Here is a 20,824-nt window from a genome sequence, read left to right as displayed (position 1 = left end):
GTGGGCTGTGAAGTTCTGTGAGCACACAAAAGGTTTTGTAATTCACTTGCTTCAAACGTACTTGGGCTGACTGGAAGTACTGCAGTTGAAGTTTATTTAATCCTTACTCCTCTGAGGATGGGATTGGATTTGTGGGTGGCCCTGAGGAGCCCTCACGGCACCACAGCAATGGCACACGAGGGGTGAGGGTTGACGCCCTTCACCCCATCCCCACCGCGGCGGACAAGGAGGAGAGGACACACACGGAATCTGTGCCAGGGCACGCTCGGGTTTGACATCAAGAGGAATTTCCTCATGGAAAGGGTGGTCAAGTGTTGGAAGGGGCTGCGCAAGGTGGTGGTGGAGTCCCCATCCCTGGAGGTGTCCGAGGAATGACTGGATGTGGCGACAAGGTCTGGGTGACAAGGTGGTGTTGGACTCGATGACCTCAGGGGTCTTCCCCAACATAATGGAGCCTGTGATGGGGAGGGCAGGGCAGAGCCTGCTCCATGGTGGGCTCAGGGACGTCACCACCGCCCGCCCCGCTCCATGGTGGGGTCCGGGGCGTCACCACCACCTGCCCCGCTCCATGGTGGGGTCAGGGATGTCACCACTGCCCGCCCCGCTCCATGGTGGGGTCAGGGGTGACACAGCCCTCCTCAGCACACCCAGCATGGCGGGATCAGGGGTGACACAGCCCTCCTCAGCACACCCAGCATGGCGGGATCAGGGGTGACACAGCCCTCCTCAGCACACCCAGCATGGCGGGATCAGGGGTGTCACCACTGCCCACCCCACTCCATGGTGGGCTCAGGGGCGTCACCACCGCCTGCTCTGCTCCATGGTGGGGTCAGGGGTGTCACCACCGCCCGCCCTGCTCCATGGCGGGCTTGGGGCGACACAGCCCTCCTCACCACACCCACCATGGCAGCTCAGGGGTGTCACACCCCCCTCAGCACACCCACCATGGCGGCTCAGGAGTGTCACACCCAGCATGGCAGCTCAGGGGTGTCACACGCACCATGGCAGCTCAGGGGTGTCACACCCACCATGGCGGCTCAGGGGTGTCACATCCCCCTCAGCACACCCACCATGGCAGCTCAGGGGTGTCACACCCACCATGGCGGCTCAGGGGTGTCACATCCCCCTCAGCACACCCACCATGGCGGCTCAGGGGTGTCACACGCACCATGGCAGCTCAGGGGTGTCACACCCACCATGGCGGCTCAGGGGTGTCACACCCAGCATGGCGGCCCCGCCCCGCCCTCCCTCTCCGCGGTCCTCCCGCCGCCAGGGGCCGCTGCGGGGCGGGGCGGGGCCGGCCGGGCCGGGTGACCGCGGCGTCACGTGAGGGCGGCGGGGGGAGCCGGGCCCGGACGAGCGCGGCTGTCCCGGAGCGGCCGAGAGCAGCGCCCGGCACGGCCCAGCGCGGCTCGGCACGGCACAGCCCGGCACAGCGCGGCCCGCAGCGTCCCGGCCCGCCGGAGCCATCGCCCGGCCCGACCCGCAGCGCCCCCGGCCCGGCCCGCAGCGCCCCCGGCCCGCCCGCCCGCCGCCACGATGCTGGCGCTGCTGTCCCGGCTGCTCGACTGGTTCCGCTCGCTCTTCTGGAAGGAGGAGATGGAGCTGACCCTGGTGGGGCTGCAGTACTCGGGCAAGACCACCTTCGTCAACGTCATCGCGGTGAGCGGGGCGGCGGGCGGGGGCCGGCGGCGGTCTGGGCCCGGCCCGGGGCCGCGGGCATGGAGCGGGGCCGGGCCGCGGGCATGGAGCGGGGCCGGGCCGAGCCGGGCCGCGGGCATGGAGCGGGGCCGGGCCGAGCCGGGCCGCGGGCATGGAGCGGGGCTGGGCCGAGCCGCGGGGATGGAGCGGGACCGAGCCGCGGGATGGAGCGGGGCCGGGCCGAGCCGGGCCGCGGGCATAGAGCGGGGCCGAGCCCCGAGCATGGAGTGGGGCCGAGCCGGGCCGCGGGGATGGAGCGGGGCCGAGCCCCGAGCATGGAGTGGGGCCGAGCCGGGCCGGGCCGCGGGGAGCAGCGTGTGAGCCCTCGCTGGGGGGAATGGCAGAGCCTCGGGGGCTGCCGTGCCTCCGTAAACCTTTGTGTGCTCATGGGACCCGCGGGGACATCGATCCCACAGCGGGCTCTGAAGGCGCCTTTCAGTCAGGGTGTCGGTGTGGCGGGGCTCTGTTAGCAGATGCGGAGATAACATTGTGTGTCTTCAGCTGCCGCCTCCCTTTGACTGCTTTTCGGTAGTCCTCAATCATTTAAGTGATTTAAGTCATTAAATCAGCACTCACTCACGGCTCTCCTGTCAAGTATTTTCTTATCGATTGCTGAAACCCATATCAAATAATCTCCTTTCTCTTAAGGTACAACTTACCTAAGAAGTACAGCTCACAAGCACAAAGCCCATCAGCAGCAAAGTGCTGCACTGGGGCCTGCTGATCTGGTGATGTGCCTGGAGCAGGTAAAGGAAGGGTGTGGGAATACTCCTACACGAAGCTTTTCCATTGTTGAACGAGATAAAGAGTGGCTTTGCCTAAACGGCGTGTTCAGCTTCATCAGTGTCCTGCTCTGCTGATGTATGTGATGGAAAACATTCCAGGAGGCAAGCTGGGCTTTGGGAGCTCCTGAAATGGGCAGCCAGGGTGTCTTTTGGTTTTTCAGGGAGCGTGAGTGACCTGAGTGCAGTGGGCCTAGAATAAGAGAGCTGATGTCTCCAGTTTTAGAGTGAGCCCACCTTCAGCTTGTCTCTTGGTTTTTGAGGCTGTGTCCTTAGCACCACTTGTAAGAATGTATTTATTTAAGTGCCAGTTGAATGACTTAGTGGCTGGGAAAAGGCCTTTCATTCTCTTGCAGTTATGCATCATCCTTGCACGCTGACAAACAGCCTGGCAAGCCATAACCAAGCCCTCGTGTAGCTCAGGTGTGAGCGCTCAGTGGGCTTCCTGATGATCATGGAAGATGGGTTACTTCATGAAAGGTAACTTCTCTGACAAGTTGCCAGCTAAAGATTGCTGGAGTAACCCAGGAATGCTAGGAGCCTTTTGTTTCACACTTTGCCAATACATCCTGGCTTGGATTTGTAGAAATGGAGCTCTGAGAGGGTTGTACAGCCTCAATCTGTGGCTGCTGAGCTGGTACTGCTTGGAGTGTTCCTGCAGCTGGGGGCTCTGCAGGCTTTTCATCCTCTGCAGTCCTCCTGGTGATGGCACTTGACAGAAAAATGCTTTGCTTCTGTGTAGCAGCAGCAGCAGGAGTTTGGGCAGTTGCCTGTGAAACTCACTGCAGGTGTGTGCAGCAGTCAGAGCTGTAGTAGCTGCACGCCAGTTGAGTCCATCTAAGTTGTCTCCAGTGGGAGAAGTTTCCCTAAGTAAAGCTGGAGTCTGTTTCCAGCCTCCTCTGCGGGGGTTGAACCTTGCAAGGTTTCAGCCACATGTTAGGATCACACCCAGGCATTTATCTGAGTGAGTGCCATTCGGGAGCCTTGCAAAACCCCGGGGAGGGAGGGAGCTGGTGAGCGTGCTGACACAGCCTCCTTGGCTGGTTTACTTTGCAAGCATCAGGTCACATTTCTGAAGTTTTTAATTAGGAAATTTGGTGAGTCTTTACACAAAAAAAAAAACAGAGGGAGGGGGTTTGCCCAGGTCTGTATTATTGGTTTAAACAAAATAATGGCATAAGCTTCAGTTACCAGTGCAAAGTCACTTTTTAGAGCTGTTTTCTTACTTGCTTCCTTGACTGACTTTAGTTCAGAGTCTGCTTTGGGAATGAGTGCAGGGAAAGAACAACTGCTCTCTGCAGGCCAGTGAATGGTTTGGGTGGATGAGGCTGTTGGGATTCCTCAACACTGAAATGAAAGGAATGACACAGCAAGATGTCCTGTAGGACAGCTCTAAAAGCTGGAGTGCACACCAGGAGCTTGGTGTGGCTTGGAAGGTTGTGTGCTGCCAGTGTGACAGCAGCGAGTTCAATCCAGTGTAAATGTCTAATGTAATCTCTGCCCATCAAATCAGGCACATGGAACTAGAGGGAAAACTCAACCAGTTCCATAGGGAAGCGTGGTACGAGGCCTGGCTGCTGCTGAAGTGGACAGGCCACGAGAGGCAGACAGTCCAGTTCTAGAACAATCCTTTTCTAGATTGGTAGAGGGTTTTTGATCATGTTTATTCCTCCAGTGTAAACAAACACTTGATTTGTAATCAGGCTAAACAAGGGCCTGGAGAGAGGACAAGAGGGAATGGATTTGAACTGAGAGATGGAGAGGTTAGATTAGATAATAGGGATAAATCCTTCCAGGTCAGGGTGGGCAGGCCCTGGCACAGCTTCCCAGAGCAGCTGTGGCTGCCCCTGGATCCCTGGCAGTGTCCAAGGGCAGCCTGGACAGGGCTTGGAGCAGCCTGGGATATGTGGAAGGGGTCCCTGCCCATGACAGGGGGTGGCACTGGATGGTCTTGAATGTCCCTTCCAACCCAAACCCTCCTGTGTTCAGTTTGATGAGGAGGTTTAAAACCCAACATGAGCAGTGAAATCTCGTTAGAGCTGGATTCAGCTAATGCAGCTTCTGCTTTTCTAAGGCTCTGCATTAGTCACTGTCTCTAATTAGATATTAAGCGTAAGTTTTCCATGTATGTGAGTAAACTTGCTCACAAGGGAGGATATCATTTCTTCCTGGTCCTAATTTCCCTAATGTGGATGGCCTGTGGCTCTTACTCAGAGAAACTGCATGTCATCCCGGGATCGCATCTGGGATTGCCGGCTCCTGAGCCGGGCCCTGCAAATGCCCATTATTTACAGCCTCTGCAGGATCTCGGTGTTTGCAGCTCGTGGCCATTGCCACCTTCCCTCAGCCCGGCAGCTGGAGCTGGGAGCCGTGCTGTGCTGCTCTGGGGAGCACCAGGGGCTGCTGGGGCCTGTAAGGAGCAGCTGGAGCTGGGAGCCGTGCTGTGCTGCTCTGGGGAGCACCAGGGGCTGCTGGGGCCCGTGAGGAGCAGCTGGAGCTGGGAGCCGTGCTGTGCTGCTCTGGGGAGCACCAGGGGCTGCTGGGGCCCCGTGAGGAGCAGCTGGAGCTGGGAGCCATGCTGTGCTGCTCTGGGGAGCACCAGGGGCTGCTGGGGCCCCGTGAGGAGCAGCTGGAGCTGGGAGCCATGCTGTGCTGCTCTGGGGAGCACCAGGGGCTGCTGGGGCCCCGTGAGGCCACTGAAACACAACTCAAGTAAGCTGAGCCTGCCCGCAGCCCCGCAGGCGTGCAGCCGGGGAGCAGGGCACCCGTGCAGCCGGGGAGCAATGGGGCACCCGTGCAGCCAGGGAGCAGGGCACTCGTGCGGCCGGGGAGCAGGGCACCCGTGCAGCCAGGGAGCAGGGCACCCCTGCAGCCGGGGAGCAGGGCACCCGTGCAGCAGGGATGAGGCATTCCTGCAGCCTATTGCATGGAAGAGTGGCGTGGCCTGCGGTTTCTGTAGAAGTTCTGCCTGACGCCTGCTAGGTTGAGCCTTGATGCAGGTGTTTGGCGCTGGAATGCTGAAGCTCATTAGCCTGATAGTGAGCAGCAGTCTGGAGAAGTGGGAGAAGTTGGACTTTTCTGATGCAGTTATCAGGTTCAAGAGCTGAACTCAACCTCTTTGTGGTGACGGGGTAAATAAGGTGCCTCTTTAGGATTTGTGTCAGAGCCTGAATTGGTGTGGTTGGTTTTTTGACTTTGGAATATCTGGCAGGTGTTGGAATGAGAGTGTTGGTTTCTAGAGAGAGGCAATTCCTGAAGTGCCTCTCAACGAAAGATTCGTTTGGCCAGCTGGGAGCTGCAACTTCCTTCTGTTCTCATGGCTGTTAGAAGTAACTTTGGCTTGGAGAAGCCACACCAGAGAAGTGCAGAAAGATATTGCTCTGAAGAGCTCCACTGCTGTTTTAATGCCTTTTGAACCACCCAGGTAGGCCATAAATCCTGCGTGTTGTCACTTCATACACACCGTGGCTAAGGGAGAGGGCTGATAAAATTTGAAGTGTTTCCTAATGGCAGAAGTCTCTTGAAATGCATTGCATCACTTCATTAGCTAATAAAGCTCCTAGGAGGTGACTCAGACCCTTTCTTTGAGGCCCTGCTTGCTGTACCCTCGATGTGCTAAAACAGGTGACTGAAATCAGAATCTCCTTTTTCTGTCTGTCCTGAGTTCCTGTGGAGCACTTTGCAAGCAATGGCAGAGATATAAGTAGTAGCATCTGGATAAGGACACTTTCTTGACTATCAGGAACATGAAATGTCCTGGGCTCTTCCATGGCTGCCTTCCAGACAGACATATGCCTTCTTTATGGTAGATATTTGCTAAGCAGTCCATGTCTTGTTAAATATTCAATTAAGGGCTGGGGAAAGAAAAATGCCTTTTCTTGTCATATCCCACTGTTTTGGTTTCTGCAGGAATCATTCCTGGAAGTGCTGTTAGAAAGCTTTTCAGGGATTGAAGCTTCTAAACTGGAGTTCAGGCTTCTGATCGTGATCACAAGCAGCTGGAGCACTGAAGTGTTTCCTAAAGAAGGAGGCTGGGCTGTAGAAAGTTGATTTATCCATCTATGAGGCACTACTTGGTTGAGGCTATGAGTGTTGCAGAGGAGGCTTAGTGTAGGGGTAGCTTGATATAATGCTAAAATTGCACTGCTTTTTAAATATTTTTTAAGAAGACATTTTGGAGACATGCAGCTTTTTTTCCTAGTATGAAAAGAAAGAAATTTTTAGGGATGAGCAGTAGGGTTTAGTGTAATATTCTGGTTCAGGTGGATTGGGAGTGTCCTGGCTGGACTCCACACTCCAGTGGTGTTGTCTCCTAGTTGGTTAAGCTTGTTTGTGATCTCATCTAGCTGGATGAAAAGTATTATGATTAAAGATAAAACAATCTTTGCTGTGTGATAATAAAATCTGTATGAAGAAATTGGTTCTATAACAGCAGTGAATCATGTCAGCTTTATGAGATGCAAACTAAAGGCTGCCCTGACCTTCCTGATGGTGCAGAGAATGCCCTTGTGAAGGCTGTGGAATCAGAATCAAGCTGCTAGGCTTGATCAAGAATCTAGACTGACAGTCCCTGGAGCTGTCCAAGGCCGGGCTGGACAGGGCTTGGAGCAGTCTGGGGTAGTGGAAGGTGCCCCTGCCCATGGCAGGGGGTGGCACTGGATGGGCTTTGGGGTTCCCCCAATTGAAACCCCTCTACTATTCCATAACTCCCTGAAATGTGAGTTTCTGGCTGTAGCTTATGGTTTTGGAGAGGCAGATGAAGAAACCCAAATGTGTTTTGTTTGGTTTATGGTTTGACTCAAGACAACTGGAAATGGTAGGTTTAATAAGGCTGTTGTAATATTAATTCAATTATAAAAGAGACTCAACCTGCATCCTTTATACACTTCAGGAATGTCAGGGGATGGCAAGTTAAACACTTGTCCTAAGTTTTCCTCTGGGAAATGAGCTGTACCTGTAGCTGGCTTGTTCAGAAATGCTGCAGCCTGTGATTTAGTGCTGCCACTGACCCAAGGTGAGCTGAACCCAAACTGATCCATGGAATAAAGTCCTTTAGTTCAGTCTGGGTGCAGTTTTGCTGCTCTGAATAATCCTCATCCAGCATAAGTACTCATCCGGGTAAGTGGGTTCATGCTGCACTAAAATCTCATGTTTGGGCTCTCCAGGAGCTTTGCAGGGAGCATCTCTTAAAGCAGGAGGCTGAAGGATTGCTCCTGGGGGTTCTTTGTGCATGTGGCCTCTGAAATCGCCTCTGTTTAGTCTCCCTGGCCCTTATCTCCCACCCGCCTTGGAGTTAACTTTGTTTGGTGACCTTCGGCTTGTGCTGGTGCTGTGTGGTGTGAGTGACCTCGGGGCTGAGGCTTCCCGCAGAGTCCCTGCTGGGACAGCTCCTGGGAGCTCAGGGTCTGCCTGCTGCGGTGGGCACCAGCGCCCAAAACCAGGCTGCTGTCCTTGAGGAGTGTTCGAGCAGTGCTGCTGTGTGTGCCACGGCCAAAGGCTTTCCCATCGGGAATTGAAAATAGTGCTGTGCATATCGAACTTGTTTTAAAGCTGGTGTTTCAGGAGAAAGCATTTCACTGTGAGCACACGGGGATAGCACCGAGCACTCTGCTCTGGGAGGGAAGGCTGATTCAAACCGAGTGACTGCTAGTAAAAGTATGTTCCTTTTGTTCTGCTCTTGGAGTAGCTTTTGCATATGAATACTCTAAATTGGAGCTGAATTCCTGGCTTTTTTCCTCTGAGGAGGTAGTAAACAAAAGCCCTCTAAATTCTGAGTGTAGAGAACAGTTTCTGGGCCAAGGCAGTTGAATGTGGTAGCAGAATCCATCAAAGGAGATCACTGTCTGCTGCTAAAATCCTTTACAGTAGTTTTAACCAATTTCTGACCTGTCTTAAACGAGAAGGGGACTTCCACTAGCTTCCTTTGGGTGCAGTGAGCAGAGGAACACCCACACTCATGTCAGGGGAAGGTCTTTCAGATGAGGACCTGAGCTGACCCATCTGTTCAAGTCAGCTCTATCGTCCAAAGCAAAGCAGACAACAGGCAGCTGAAACTCAACTGAGCGACTGCAGTTTGAAGGGTTTGAGGTTTTAAGCAAGTCAAAACAAGTTTGGGGATGTGCAGCGTGGGTAGAGAGCACTTGGGAAGGAATCAGATGCAGCAGCTTTCCTGAAGATTCTGTGGAAGTTTCCCTGGGGTGGGTCACAGTAATTTCAACATTGCATTAAAGATGTGGCCAATGAAGTGCTGCTCCAATCTGCAGGAACCTGTGTCCTGAAAGAGCAGTGGGAGAACATGAACTGGGTACTGAACACGCTGCAGTTAGTGGGATGACTGGCACAGTGAGTACTGCAAGGGAGGCAGGAGACTCCTCACAGGGGTGGGCAGGGAGTGTTTGGACAGCCCAGAGCTTGATGAGGGTCATGAGAAGGTTGTTTTTATGGGTAGGAAGCAGGGGGAAGGCCCACAAGGCACATATCCTGGTGGGAGTCTCTTCCAGACCACCCAGCCCAGGATGAAGAGGCACCAAAATCCTCCTTAAGCTGCTGGGAGAAGTCTCACCGTGGCTAGGCCTTGTTCTCACAGGGGACCTCAGCTTCCCACGTGTCTGCTGGAAATAAACGCAGCAGGGAGGTGATGAGTCCAGGAGGTTCCTGGAATGTGTGTTCCTATTGATAAGAACAGCTCTCGAGAGAAGGATCTGGAAGGATCTGAGTGGGAATAGTTGGCAGCATCTGGGGTAAGGCTCAGCAGCACAGAGATGGAGGCTCAGGGAGTGCTTGGGAGACGCCGGGATAGGAGCTGTGGGTGTGGGGTGTGACTGTGGAGGCAGGAATGTGGAGGCAGGAATGCTGTGGTGCTTGAGCAACTGGCAAGTGACCCTTCAGAGGCAAGATTGGTTTGAGGAGCTGAGCTGAGCTGCCCCAGTCGTGGCAGCACAGCTGACCATGGGCTCTGAGCTGTGCTGGTCACTCTGGCTGCAATGGGCAGCTCAGGCTCTGGCATTTCGGGCAGGAATGGGCAGCTCCTGGACTGGCATGCCCACTGGGCACCCACCCTGCTGTGCTAGAAGGGGTAGGGTGGCTTCTGAAGCAGTGCTGCGGGGTCTGACCCAAGCTCCTCGTGCAGCCCTGGTCCTGCTGGCCACACTGTTCCTGGTACAAGCCCGGAGCCCTTGTCCTTTGTGGCCGCCTGGTCAGGCTTAGTTGCTCCTTTCAGCAGTCAGGCCCTAACTTGGGTGCTGTGTCTGCTTCAGAGACCCCAAAAGGCTTTGAACCCCAGGGAACTTCTCTGGCCAGTGTCAGGGGAGAGATGCAGACTTCGCTGCTGTGATACCCAACCCTAATTAAACAACTGAATGCTTTGGGATCAACCCTAATTTTTCCAAATGTGCTTGACTGTCTGGTTCTATGACACATAATGGATGTAGTGAGCTTCATAATGGCCACTGTGGCTGATTCACCTTCTGCCAAACAGCCACGGGAGAACTCTGTAGTAGTGTTGAAAACTCTTGTTACGGCTGCAGGAGATAGTTGGGAGCTTGGCTCTCAAGCTGCTGCAGATGGAAGTGTTACAGACAGGGAAACATCTGCCCCTGGAGGAGCTCTCCAGTGCAGTGCTGTTCGCAGCAGCTCTGTCCCAGCTGGGAGCGATGCTGGAAACTACTCAGACCCTCTGGAGCTGCACTTGCCACTGCTGCACACGCTGGACACTGGCCTGGCAGGAAGCTCACCCGGCAGGTCCTTCCACTCTGCAGCCTTTGACACTCCCCAGGGAGTCACCCCATAGCTGTGGGCTGGAGGCTTCCTCCGCAAGAGTGATGTATTGCTGCAAAGGCTGGCCAGAGAGCAGCTTGCATCAGAGGGAGCCCTTCTGGATATTTCTAGCTCCAGGTAACTGGGAGATCCCGACGTGCAGCCCTTGGCTGCAGCAGAAGTAGCTGAATGGCTCTTTCCTCCCCTTGCCCTGGCTGTCCATCTGTTAAGCTGTGCAGAGCACTTTCCCAGTGACTTTGCTCCCCTGGCTGCCTCAAGGCTTGAAAAACGATTTCAGTGCTTGTGAGAAATGAGTTGTCTGACTTCACACTAGCTCCAGTACACATGGATTTAACATCCACGACTTCTCGGCCGTAAAGCCTTCAGCTGCAAGGCGAATGGTTAGAAAAAGCCTGTGATATTTTACTATGTAAACCACTTGTGTCAGATAAGCACTAAATTTAACTTTCTCTTTTTTTTTCTTTTTTCCAGTCAGGTCAGTTCAGTGAAGATATGATTCCTACTGTGGGCTTCAACATGAGGAAAGTTACAAAGGGTAATGTCACAATAAAGGTATGTTGCCATTGTTGACTGTTTTCTTTCGGTTCTAGTTTGAAATTTACATGTTTGCTCTGTTTTGCTTCCAGCCTTGAGGCAAATATAGAACACTGAAGGGGCTCAGCTAAATCTGTCGGGTAGCTTAAGAAGACATTTATGTTTATTTATGGAGTTCCTGAAATGAGAATCTGTGTGTGATTCCCAGGTTCATGGACTAGTTAAAGCACTGTTGTGATAATGCTGTCTGGCTTAGATCTGAGTGTTTGAGGCCCAGAGATGCTGCTTTCCTGCTCATCGGTTTGCTTAAGGGAAGGTTTTTTAAGTGAACACATTGTATTTTCTTGTGTAGCTGGGTATGTAACCTTCATACACGGCATGTTACAGCAGCTGTATTTTCTTGTGTAGCTGGGTATGTAACCTTCATACACGGCATGTTACAGCAGCTGCGAGGTGCTCCAGTGTGCACCTGCTGCTGTGGGGCCCTAAGCTCTGAGCAGCTGTGCGAGGGATTATTCCTGTTTCAGCATGGGAGGGGTCAAGCAGCTGCTTAAGGAGAAAGGAAAAACTGTAGTGATTTCTTGTCTTATCTTTGCCTGACATGTTTAAACACAGTGCATGGCTAAATTGTCTTTCTCCCCTTGCCTTAAGATTTGGGATATAGGAGGGCAGCCCCGATTCCGAAGCATGTGGGAGCGATATTGCAGAGGAGTTAATGCTATTGTGTAAGTGTCCTTCCTTCAGCTCTGCTTCCTCCACTGGGCTTCTCTTCCCTGGGAGCCTCCCTAACACTGCCTGCCTGACTCTGTAGTTCTCCTTGTGATTCTGAACCTGCACTGCAACCACACTGACCTCGTTCACCCTTCAGGGCTCGGGATGGGTTATTTTATCAGTCTGATCTGGAGTACTAACTCCTCCCTGTCTGAACTGGGTGGCAGTGCTAACTCAAAGCATCTTCCTTCTGCTCTGGTCGTGGAGAATTTTTTTTTAAAGAACTAAATTCTTTGCTCAGAAGTCCTAGCTTTGTTGAAAGGCTTGTTGAATGTGCTCAAACGTGGCAGTGTAAAGGGAAAAAAAAAAAGTGATGTTTCTGCAGGAGCTCAGTGTCACTGACCTAACCTGAAATTCTCTTTAAAGCTACATGGTAGATGCTGCAGATCGTGACAAAATAGAAGCCTCTCGGAATGAGCTGCACAATCTTCTAGATAAGCCCCAGTTACAAGGAATCCCTGTGAGTAACATCACCTTAAACACCATTAAATGTCTCTGAGGAATGTGCATCACTTGAGCAACTCTGAAGTCTGCCTTGAACTCTGAATTACAAGGCCCAACCTTACTGGTCATTATAAGCATGGACAATACCTGCCCCAGTGCCTTAAACCAGTTTTTGACCTTCAGTGGTCTTACTTCACTCAGTGCTCACTCAAAACATCATAAATACAATTGAAACAGTAGTTTAGAGGATTCCACAGTAGGAGTTTGTGCTATTGACTGAAGGTTAACCCCAGTGTAGCACAGAAGTGTAGAGTAAGTTGGGGAATCTCAGAGGAGTGTGCTGCAAATGTTCTCTGATTTATCAGCTGACATGTTCCCTTCTTGCTCTTTGCACAGAACAGTTTATTTTACTCCCTCTTTCCCAGTGACTAGGTCACTCTTGTTTCTTGATCTGGTTTAACTGTGAATATCTCATTCCATTAGATTTAATAGGCAGACTGCTCATGAGACTCCCTTGAAGTTTGTTGGTTTTCTGGTTTTGGTTGGGGTTTTTGTCTCTTTGTTTGGGTTTTTTTTTTTTTTAAGCAAAGCCACAACTGTTTCCTTCTCTGGATTTCAGGTTCTAGTACTTGGAAATAAGAGAGACCTTCCTAATGCTTTGGATGAGAAACAGCTCATTGAAAAGATGTAAGTCTAACCCTTGCTAAGAAACATTTCTCTTACTCAATAAATTCATGTGTGTAGGGTTGTTATTAGATCAGGAAGCTTGCATTTATGAGTGGAAAACCCAGCAACAGCAGGTAACTGAATATTGTACAGAACAAGCTGTGTGGGGAGGGGGAAGAGGAGCAGCTCAGATTGTCAGCGAGAGCCCTTGTGTCAGTGAAATGTGTGCTGACATGTTCTCTCTTTCCTAGGAATCTTGCTGCTATTCAGGACAGAGAAATCTGCTGCTACTCAATTTCTTGCAAAGAGAAAGATAATATAGGTAACTATTAACCCAAAACACTGAGAATTATGAAGTGCTGTCAGAGGATGGATTGGGGGGATTTTAAGTTCTTAAACAAACTTCCTGTCTTCAGGAAACCAAGACCAGTGTGTGAGTGCATGGGTTAAATTCAGTATAACTCCTGCTGGCAGGGAGGAAGCCTGACTGGTGTTAAAGTTTTAGGGGTCGTAGTTACTGGTGTACCGTTTTAGGGGTTGCAGTTACTGGTGCTAAAGTTTTAGGGGTTGTAGTTACTGGTGTTAAAGTTTTAAGGGTGGTAGTTACTGGTGTAACATTTTAGGGGTTGTAGTTACTGGTGTTAAAGTTTTAAGGGTTGTAGTTACCAAAAAATGCCAGTCCCTGTGAAATCTGCTCCCTTCTTCAGTCAGTTTGCAGGAAAGAGCTGACTACCCCATTGGCTTGGCCTGAATGATTTTATACTTCTGTCAGGTGCTCTCACCTCTGCCTCACTTGGTCAGGATGCCAAGTACTCGCAGCAAGCTTTTCCTCAAGTTTATTCCCCAAGATTATTTCCCTTGAAATAATCACCTTCCCTTGCTGTGTTATCAGAGCAGTTTGTGTTGTGGCATCTGCCAGTCCCCTGCAGCCAAACAGTGCCTTTTTCTGGCACAGACATCAAATACTTCAGAACTTGTGGAGTTCAAAGCAGAAACCATGTCCTGTAATCTCTGGTATTTGCCATGAGCTTTGTGAGTAAACTGAGTCACCTCAGCTGAGTGAAATCAGAATTTAACAACACTTTCCACCCTTTTCCTGATGCCTTCCATGGCTGCCTTGAGATTAACACTGGTCCATTGCCAGGGTAACAGGAGTTTGCTGATGAGGAAACTTCAGGGTGATGCTCCCAGGAGAAGCTCTAAAGAATACCAGGATGGCTTTATAGGGAAAAAACCCTCATTTCTAGGAAAACTGAATCGTCTGTGAAACAGTTGTGGCTTCCAAGAAGCCCCTGTCACCTTAGCATCAGTTAAGTGTCCAGACACGCTGGATGGAAGCAGAGACTCTTCTCTGGAGATCCACACCAGGCTCCCAGCACAGCTGAGCACCACGAGGGCTCTGGGGAAGGAGCTGCTGGAGGGCAGCCAGGGCCCTTCCCTCCCTTAGCAGAGCCTCTTCAGGCAGGGAGGAGCACCATGCCTTGTACCACGGGGCTAAAGCAGCTTTGTTCTCATCAGGGCAGGAGCTGCAGACTGCCTGAATAGAGCAGTGCTGATCTAAAACTAATTGTTGGAGCCACAGTCAAGTGTCCCGTGAAGGAATATCCTTTTCCTAGAAATGGACTGAGCTGAGGAACCAGGATGTGGGGGCAGTGCCTGTCATTGTTACCTAAAGGATGCTGAGCAGTTACAGGATCAAAGCATGGACAGCAAACCCCCAGAAAATCCTTGTGTTCATCTGTCCTGGGCCATCCTCTAGAGAAGGGCTGGGATATTCCTGTCCCGGGTTTGGGACACTGGAATACCAAAGCCTTGCCACTCATACCAGTACAGACGCTTGAATGTGGAACTTCTCTTCTCTCTCCCTGTAGATATCACGCTTCAGTGGCTTATTCAGCATTCAAAATCTAGAAGAAGCTGAAGTCTTCCTGGAATCTCCAGTACCAGTTGGCCATAATCTCAATTGTCCACTTCCCTCCATGATGAGATACTACCCAAAAATCCTGTATCAAGAATCTGCCTTTTCACGGTTCATTTCTCATGTGCACTGCTGAAGACTTGTATTCCTATTCTGTCACAAAACAACTAGAGTTGTCATGATAAAGTCAGCACAAATATTTATTTTACAACCATCTGTGGTGGGAGGGTTGTGGGGGGGCTTTTTAAAGAAATATCTCTACCATGTTAACTACGATGGTACACTCTGTTCTGGTTTTTCAGGGCCAGGTTTTTATATGATTTTCAGCAAGTGTTTTATTTCTAGTGTTTAGTGGCTTGAAGATGCTGATGCTTGACAGCATTAAGATTCTGTAAGATGCCACATACAGTAGTTAGAAAACATTTAAGCGTGAATTGTGGGATACTGATTGATCTCACAGATGCATGTGATGTGTGTATGTAAGCAGAGAAATGGAAACTGTTTGCAGAGGGGAGCACAAGGCATAGATCAGCATCACTAATCTACAGCTGAGATCCTGTCACTTGAAAAACAAAACTCTCGTGATGAATTAGGAAAGTCATCTGTTTAAAATCATTCTGTTGCTTCTGTTTAACATTTATGTGGGGGATGGGAACGGACTGTTCTGTCAAACTTTCAAAAATTGGAGTATTCCAGCATGAAAACAAATCGCTAGGAACATCAGGCTGTGTTCAAATACATTTTTCTATCTCCAGATACTCGTGGTCTCTCTCTGAAACCAGAACATGCATTCTGAGCAGCTGCATGACACCCAAATTACTGCTGCTCTTGTATCGAGGCAGTTGTTGACCTTTAGCACAATCTGTGTGTAGTTGTCAGTGTCTCTCCTGCTCCCGGAATGGCTGGGCACAGTTTCACCTGGTGCTATGGAATACCTGGGCTATTGTGACAACTCTAGACCCGCCTGCTTTCTCGATGTAACCATGTGCAAAGCCTGGCAGATGCAATGAAACGTTTTGCCGTGTCAAAGCACAAGAGAGCCAATGAATCGATCCTGTCTCTTGACTAGCTCCTGCAGCTTAGGGAAGTGTGTATAAACTCAAGACTGTAACGTTGCTGTAGCTTTACTTTCTCGGTGACTTCAGCGTGTTTAAAGGGACAGCCTTGTTAGGACTGGTTTGTTCATCCAGCGGTGTCAGCGTAGCCGCTCGTGCGCGCAGATCCGTGGCGCAGCTGCTTGCGTTGCCTCACACCGTGTGTGACTGCTCACCTCGCGTGGTTTGCACCCCCGGGAGCCCCGGGCTGGGAGCAGCCTTGTCCCCTCCGTTCTGACGAGCCGCTCTTGCTGCAGTCTGCCATGGCCTTACTGTGGTGTCCCAGCTCTGGCGCTGCTGCACAGACACTACACGCTGCCCGCCTTCGGGCTGAAGCTCCATTTTACCTTTTTGTCCCCTTTCAGTTCTCTGAAGCATGGTTTCAATCAATCTCTCTGGTGCTGTAGAGGAGAGGGTGTATTAACTTGCTGCTGTAGTCCCGGGTTCGCCAGAACTGCTACAGTTACTTTTATTTAGCAAACTTGCTTGTGCCTATCATAAGGAAACTAAACTAGAATGTGTGAATCTTCGTGGGGGACCAGGTCACCGTTTAGTCAACTGGCCTATAGCTAAACTTGATGTGTTTGGTGTTTATCTACTTCACTGCTTTCAGCGTTTATGGCATCCAAACACTACCAATTGTTAACCTGTGCATTACTCTCTGCATGTGAACAACTTATACAATTACTGAACTTTGTAAATACGTGATTTTTTTTTTATTTAGGTGGATGCATATGTTGGTTTACTGCTCTTCAGCTTTATTCAATAAACTTATGTTTTGAGGGTTGTATTGACACTTAACTGCCTGACTTGAGTTGATGTGGCTGAAATCATGGAAAAACACAACGGGATGTTTGTCTCCTCTGCCAAAGACTCCAGTGGGGGGAGAAGGATTGGTAAATACCTGAGCTGATTTATATTCTGTGCTCCAGCTATTCCAGTGAAATGCTCACAAAACTACCTTTGAGGCCCGGGGCTTGCTCACGTTACCTGAGCAAGCTCGGACAGTCAGTCTGAGCAGATTGCAGGGTTTTTAGTGTGTGTGGAAAGCACTGGTGAGCTGCAGGGTCTGAAGCAGGGGCAGCCTTCTGGAGCTCTGCTTTCAGGAGAGAGATGCACGTGTCTGCAAGCTTGGTTCTTGTGTCGAGCCTAGAGTAAAATCTTTGTTTTTCTCCACAAGTGTCAGATCGTGCAGTGCCTGATCATTCACTGCCAGTTAAAGCAGGATTCTTGTCTCAGTGGAAAGAGAGGCTTTTGTTGACTGAAGTCTTGAACAAAATCTTTGCCGTGATTTTAATCCGAAGTTTCACTGACTGTTCTTCCCCAAGGTTTTTGTTGTATCAATTTCTCTTAGGAGACTGATTAATTAATAGGACTGTCTGTCAGCATCTTCCAATTAATGGTAAGAAATTGGATGTCTTGTTTCAGGCTTGTCTCCATGTAAGCTTTCAAGCTCACTGAGCTGTGTCAGGTTAGTTTTTAGTCCTGAGTGCAGGTCTTTGAGCATCCTTCATGTGTAGCTCAGCTGGTGGGAAGGACTGGTGACCTGTTAAAGGTCCTGTGCATATTTCCTTGGGAGTTTGCTGCATGCAAAACAAACTCCCTGCAGTTCATAGTCCAAGTAAAATGTCTCTAGACACAAATCTGGAAACAGTGTTGGTGCACTAAGCCTTGTCAGCCTGGTTGGTGTGGTAGCAGTAGCAGTCACTCAGTAAATCAGCTGTGGTGTGAACTGGCCCACAGCTCTTTGCCCGATGTGGTGTCAGTACCACTGTCTGTTTCTAGGTGTGAATAGCAGGGAGACACAGGAGCCCCCACGCTGTGTGTGCTCTACAAGGTGCATTTGCAGTGCTCCCCAGATGCCCCCAGCTGGGTTTCACAGCTGTTGGGTTCTGCTCTGCCAGATGCCCTTGGTTACTGCTGTGGCAGGAAGGAGCCCTCCAAGTGGCTGCACTTGTTCTGTTTCTGGGCTTGTCTAACCTGCCAGGTACCCTTTCTTTGGAAAGGCAAGTGGAGGAATTATTTCCTTCTCAACACCACTCAGCCTTGGACTGAAAGCAGTACTCATCTGGCACTTGATGTCCAAGGTTAATCTTTTCTGGCCTAGTAAAGGGCTGCAGCCCAGCACTGGCATTAGCAGTGGTGTTTGCTGAACTTGGCTGCTGCAGCTGTGTTCTGAAATGTAATCCCACCATGGTCACTTGTCTCGGGCTCTGTAGTGAGCATGGACAGTAAAAAGAGGCTGATTAAATTTCCCATTCTCTTCACAAAAGTTGCTTTTGGGGATGCATTTTAGTTCCATAAATTACTGCACTTGACATCAATATAGTCATACTTACGTCACGTAGTCCTGAAACTCCCCTGATGCAGGTCTTGGCTTGAGAAAAGCAGCCCTTGTGAAAAGGCAGACACTGAGTGTGGTGGTGAATACCTGGAAACTGGACAGCAGTCCTGCCTCTGAGACCTGGAGGGGTGTGGGCACTGTGTGCTGTCCTGGGGTTTAAATCAGCTCTCAGTCCTTGGTGGTGGCTCTGTTCAGTGCCAGTGCTCCTGGAGCGGCAGAGAGGAGATGAGGAAGGGTTCTGCTTGCCCCCAGAGCTCTGCTGGAGAGTTTCCTTGGAGTGTCCCTGTCCTCCCAGCTTCAGTGTGCATGGTGGTTCCTTAAAGTGCAGGCACAGAGCAGGGGAGTTCCATCACCCCGGGGCAGCTGCACAGAGCAGCTCTGTCCCACCACTGGGCAACAGGAAAGATGCACAAATGTGGAGCTGTTCCGTCGCCTGTGGAGCCAACAATCCAGTTTCTCAATGATTTATGTTTTCTCTTTGCATCTTGATGGAAACAAGTTGGAAAGATTTTGGGTGCTGACATATCAAACTGCATAATCTTCACTTTCTGGTAGAAGTAAAGGCCAAAGAAAATGCCTTAAACAGTGTGTCTGTGGAGTCTAGGAGTGCTGTGCAGGGATCTGTGATAAGCTGAGGTATGGCTTAGCAGGATTATCAAGCTTTGAACTCCGTGGGGTTTCCTTTGTCGTTGGTGGCTGCGCAGTGCACGTGCTGGTTTGCTTTGTGCAGATCTGTGCTCCCCTGCATGCCCAGCCCTGCTCCCTGCCTTGCTGCTGCGCTGAGCTGACAGTGTGGATCCCAAAGAGGGGTGCAGGACAGCTCAGCTGTGTTCCTGAGCTGACAGTGTGGATCCCAAAGAGGGGTGCAGGACAGCTCAGCTGTGTTCCTGAGCTGACAGTGTGGATCCCAAAGAGGGGTGCAGGACAGCTCAGCTGTGTTCCTGAGCTGACAGTGTGGATCCCAAAGAGGGGTGCAGGACAGCTCAGCTGTGTTCCTGAGCTGACAGTGTGGATCCCAAAGAGGGGTGCAGGACAGCTCAGCTGTGTTCCTGAGCTGACACAGTGAATCGTGTTAAAGGAGAAACAATGTGTGAGTGCCTGAGCTTCAGGGCTTTAGCTCCCAAAACGTGAGTGCACAGCTTGTCTCAGCAGACCATGACCCTCGAGAGAGTGCTCTGCTGCTTCAGGGCTGCAGTGCTGATGTTCAGCGTGTCGTGGTGAAACAGGGCTGTCTCTGACGTGTCACTCCAGCGGCAAACACAGAACGGCACTCACGGGGGCTTTGCACATACTCTGTAAAAGGAGAAGTGAAATACTTGATGTTTTTATTTCCCTCCCAGTGGAAGGTGGGTAAGTAGACCTTTGTGCCAGGATTAGTGCCTTTTAATTATGACATGACAGGTTTTATTCTGTTAAAGGCAACATGTATCATTGTGATAATTTTGAAGTGCTTCAATAAAGTGTTGTTGAAAACCACTTCTTTGCATATTCATCTGTAGTAGGATAGCTGATTTATTATCATTAGAAATATCTAAGAACCCTCATTACCTAATTTAACTACATAGCTTCATCTGGAGAATGACTGTAACCCTTGTGCTCAGTGGGGGCAACTTTGAAAGGCCAGGCTGTGAAATTCCCATTCCTGATTATTTTTGTTCTGGTGCTGGAAGCATTGTTTGGTCTCATTTGCGTTTCTCTCTGAAAAGACCCATGGGGTTGAAGTTCTTGAACCATATTATTCAAGAAACAGAGCAAATATGTCAGTGGAGGAAGAAAAAGTTGTTGTGGTGTGTGAAATTTAAAGCTGAACGTGGTTTTCTCAAGAGTCTCGAGAGTAAGTAAACTGTTTAGGTGCTTTTGTGTAATTGTGTTAATTTGGGGTGTGGATACTTCAGCCTTTGCAGCAAGAAGGAATTTTCCTCTTTTTAGAATCAGTAATGAAGTCCCTTCTTGGTTTGGATAACATTTAAAAGATCCCTGAATTCTGCAGGCTGAGGAAGGGAACTGAAAGATTGTCCAGGCTAGAGAATTTTATCCAAACTCAGCATCCAGAAGTCTGGATGGACCACTGAGTTGTGGTATTTGCTTTGGTTTTATTAATTCTTCTGTTTCTGTTACAATAATTGGAAAACAAAGACCTGACTTCTGAACTACTCTCAAATGCAGGCTGAAGACAGATCATTATTGTCTGCTTGCCTGTGCATAATAAGACTTTTATTTTTTTTCTTGTGCAGGCATTTTTCACGCTCTGTCCCATTTCCCTGTAACAAAGCAGGCACTTTGGGAAAAGGCTGCAGCACCAGCGTGGAAGGACAGCTCAGCTGAGTGACAAGTGACCAGTTCAGAGCCAGTGACTCGGATGCTGTTGAGGTTGCTGGGGTAGCTCGGAGCTGGGTTTCCTCCTTACCTCCCCCAGCTGTGGTTTCTTTCTGTTCTTTTGCTTGTCTTCAAGAGCTTTGGTTTTACCAGTACTGCCGGAGTGTGTTCACTCACATCTACATCCACGCCTGGCATTCGTCAGCTCTTCTCTTTCTGCAGCTTTAGGGACCTGGAGCTGTCCCCGAGCCCGTGCCAGGGGTCACCAGTGCCGCAGTCACACCTGCTATTGTGCAGTCGCTTCTGGCAGTGCGGGCTGGAAATCCCTGCGCCCATCTCCTCCAGGATCCTGGCCCGGGAGCGTGGCTTGGCTTCCTCCCTCCGCAGTTCCGGGGAAGGCGGCTCCTGCCCTGCCGGGCTGCGGCTCACGCGTGTCACGGAGTGCCGGAATCATCAGGCTGGAGCAGCCCTGCCAGCC

The 20,824-nt window shown here is 50.6% G+C and overlaps 1 protein-coding gene across 1 annotated transcript; it reads left to right on the top strand.

Annotated features, from left to right (window-relative positions):
* The first annotated feature begins 1,315 nt into the window (after nt 1–1,315).
* On the top strand, nt 1,316–19,506 carry ARL8B (ADP ribosylation factor like GTPase 8B). Its single transcript, XM_038149254.1, has 7 exons — nt 1,316–1,662; nt 10,731–10,811; nt 11,445–11,518; nt 11,931–12,024; nt 12,628–12,695; nt 12,926–12,996; nt 14,546–19,506. The coding sequence occupies exons 1-7, from the start codon at nt 1,540–1,542 to the stop codon at nt 14,593–14,595; spliced, it is 561 nt and encodes a 186-aa protein (XP_038005182.1). The 5' UTR covers nt 1,316–1,539; the 3' UTR covers nt 14,596–19,506.
* Nucleotides 19,507–20,824: the final 1,318 nt, after the last annotated feature.

The sequence above is a fragment of the Motacilla alba genome, chromosome 12, assembly GCF_015832195.1.
Source record: "Motacilla alba alba isolate MOTALB_02 chromosome 12, Motacilla_alba_V1.0_pri, whole genome shotgun sequence".
Classification (NCBI taxonomy): domain Eukaryota; kingdom Metazoa; phylum Chordata; class Aves; order Passeriformes; family Motacillidae; genus Motacilla; species Motacilla alba.
This window is presented reverse-complemented; position numbering and strand designations above follow the sequence as displayed.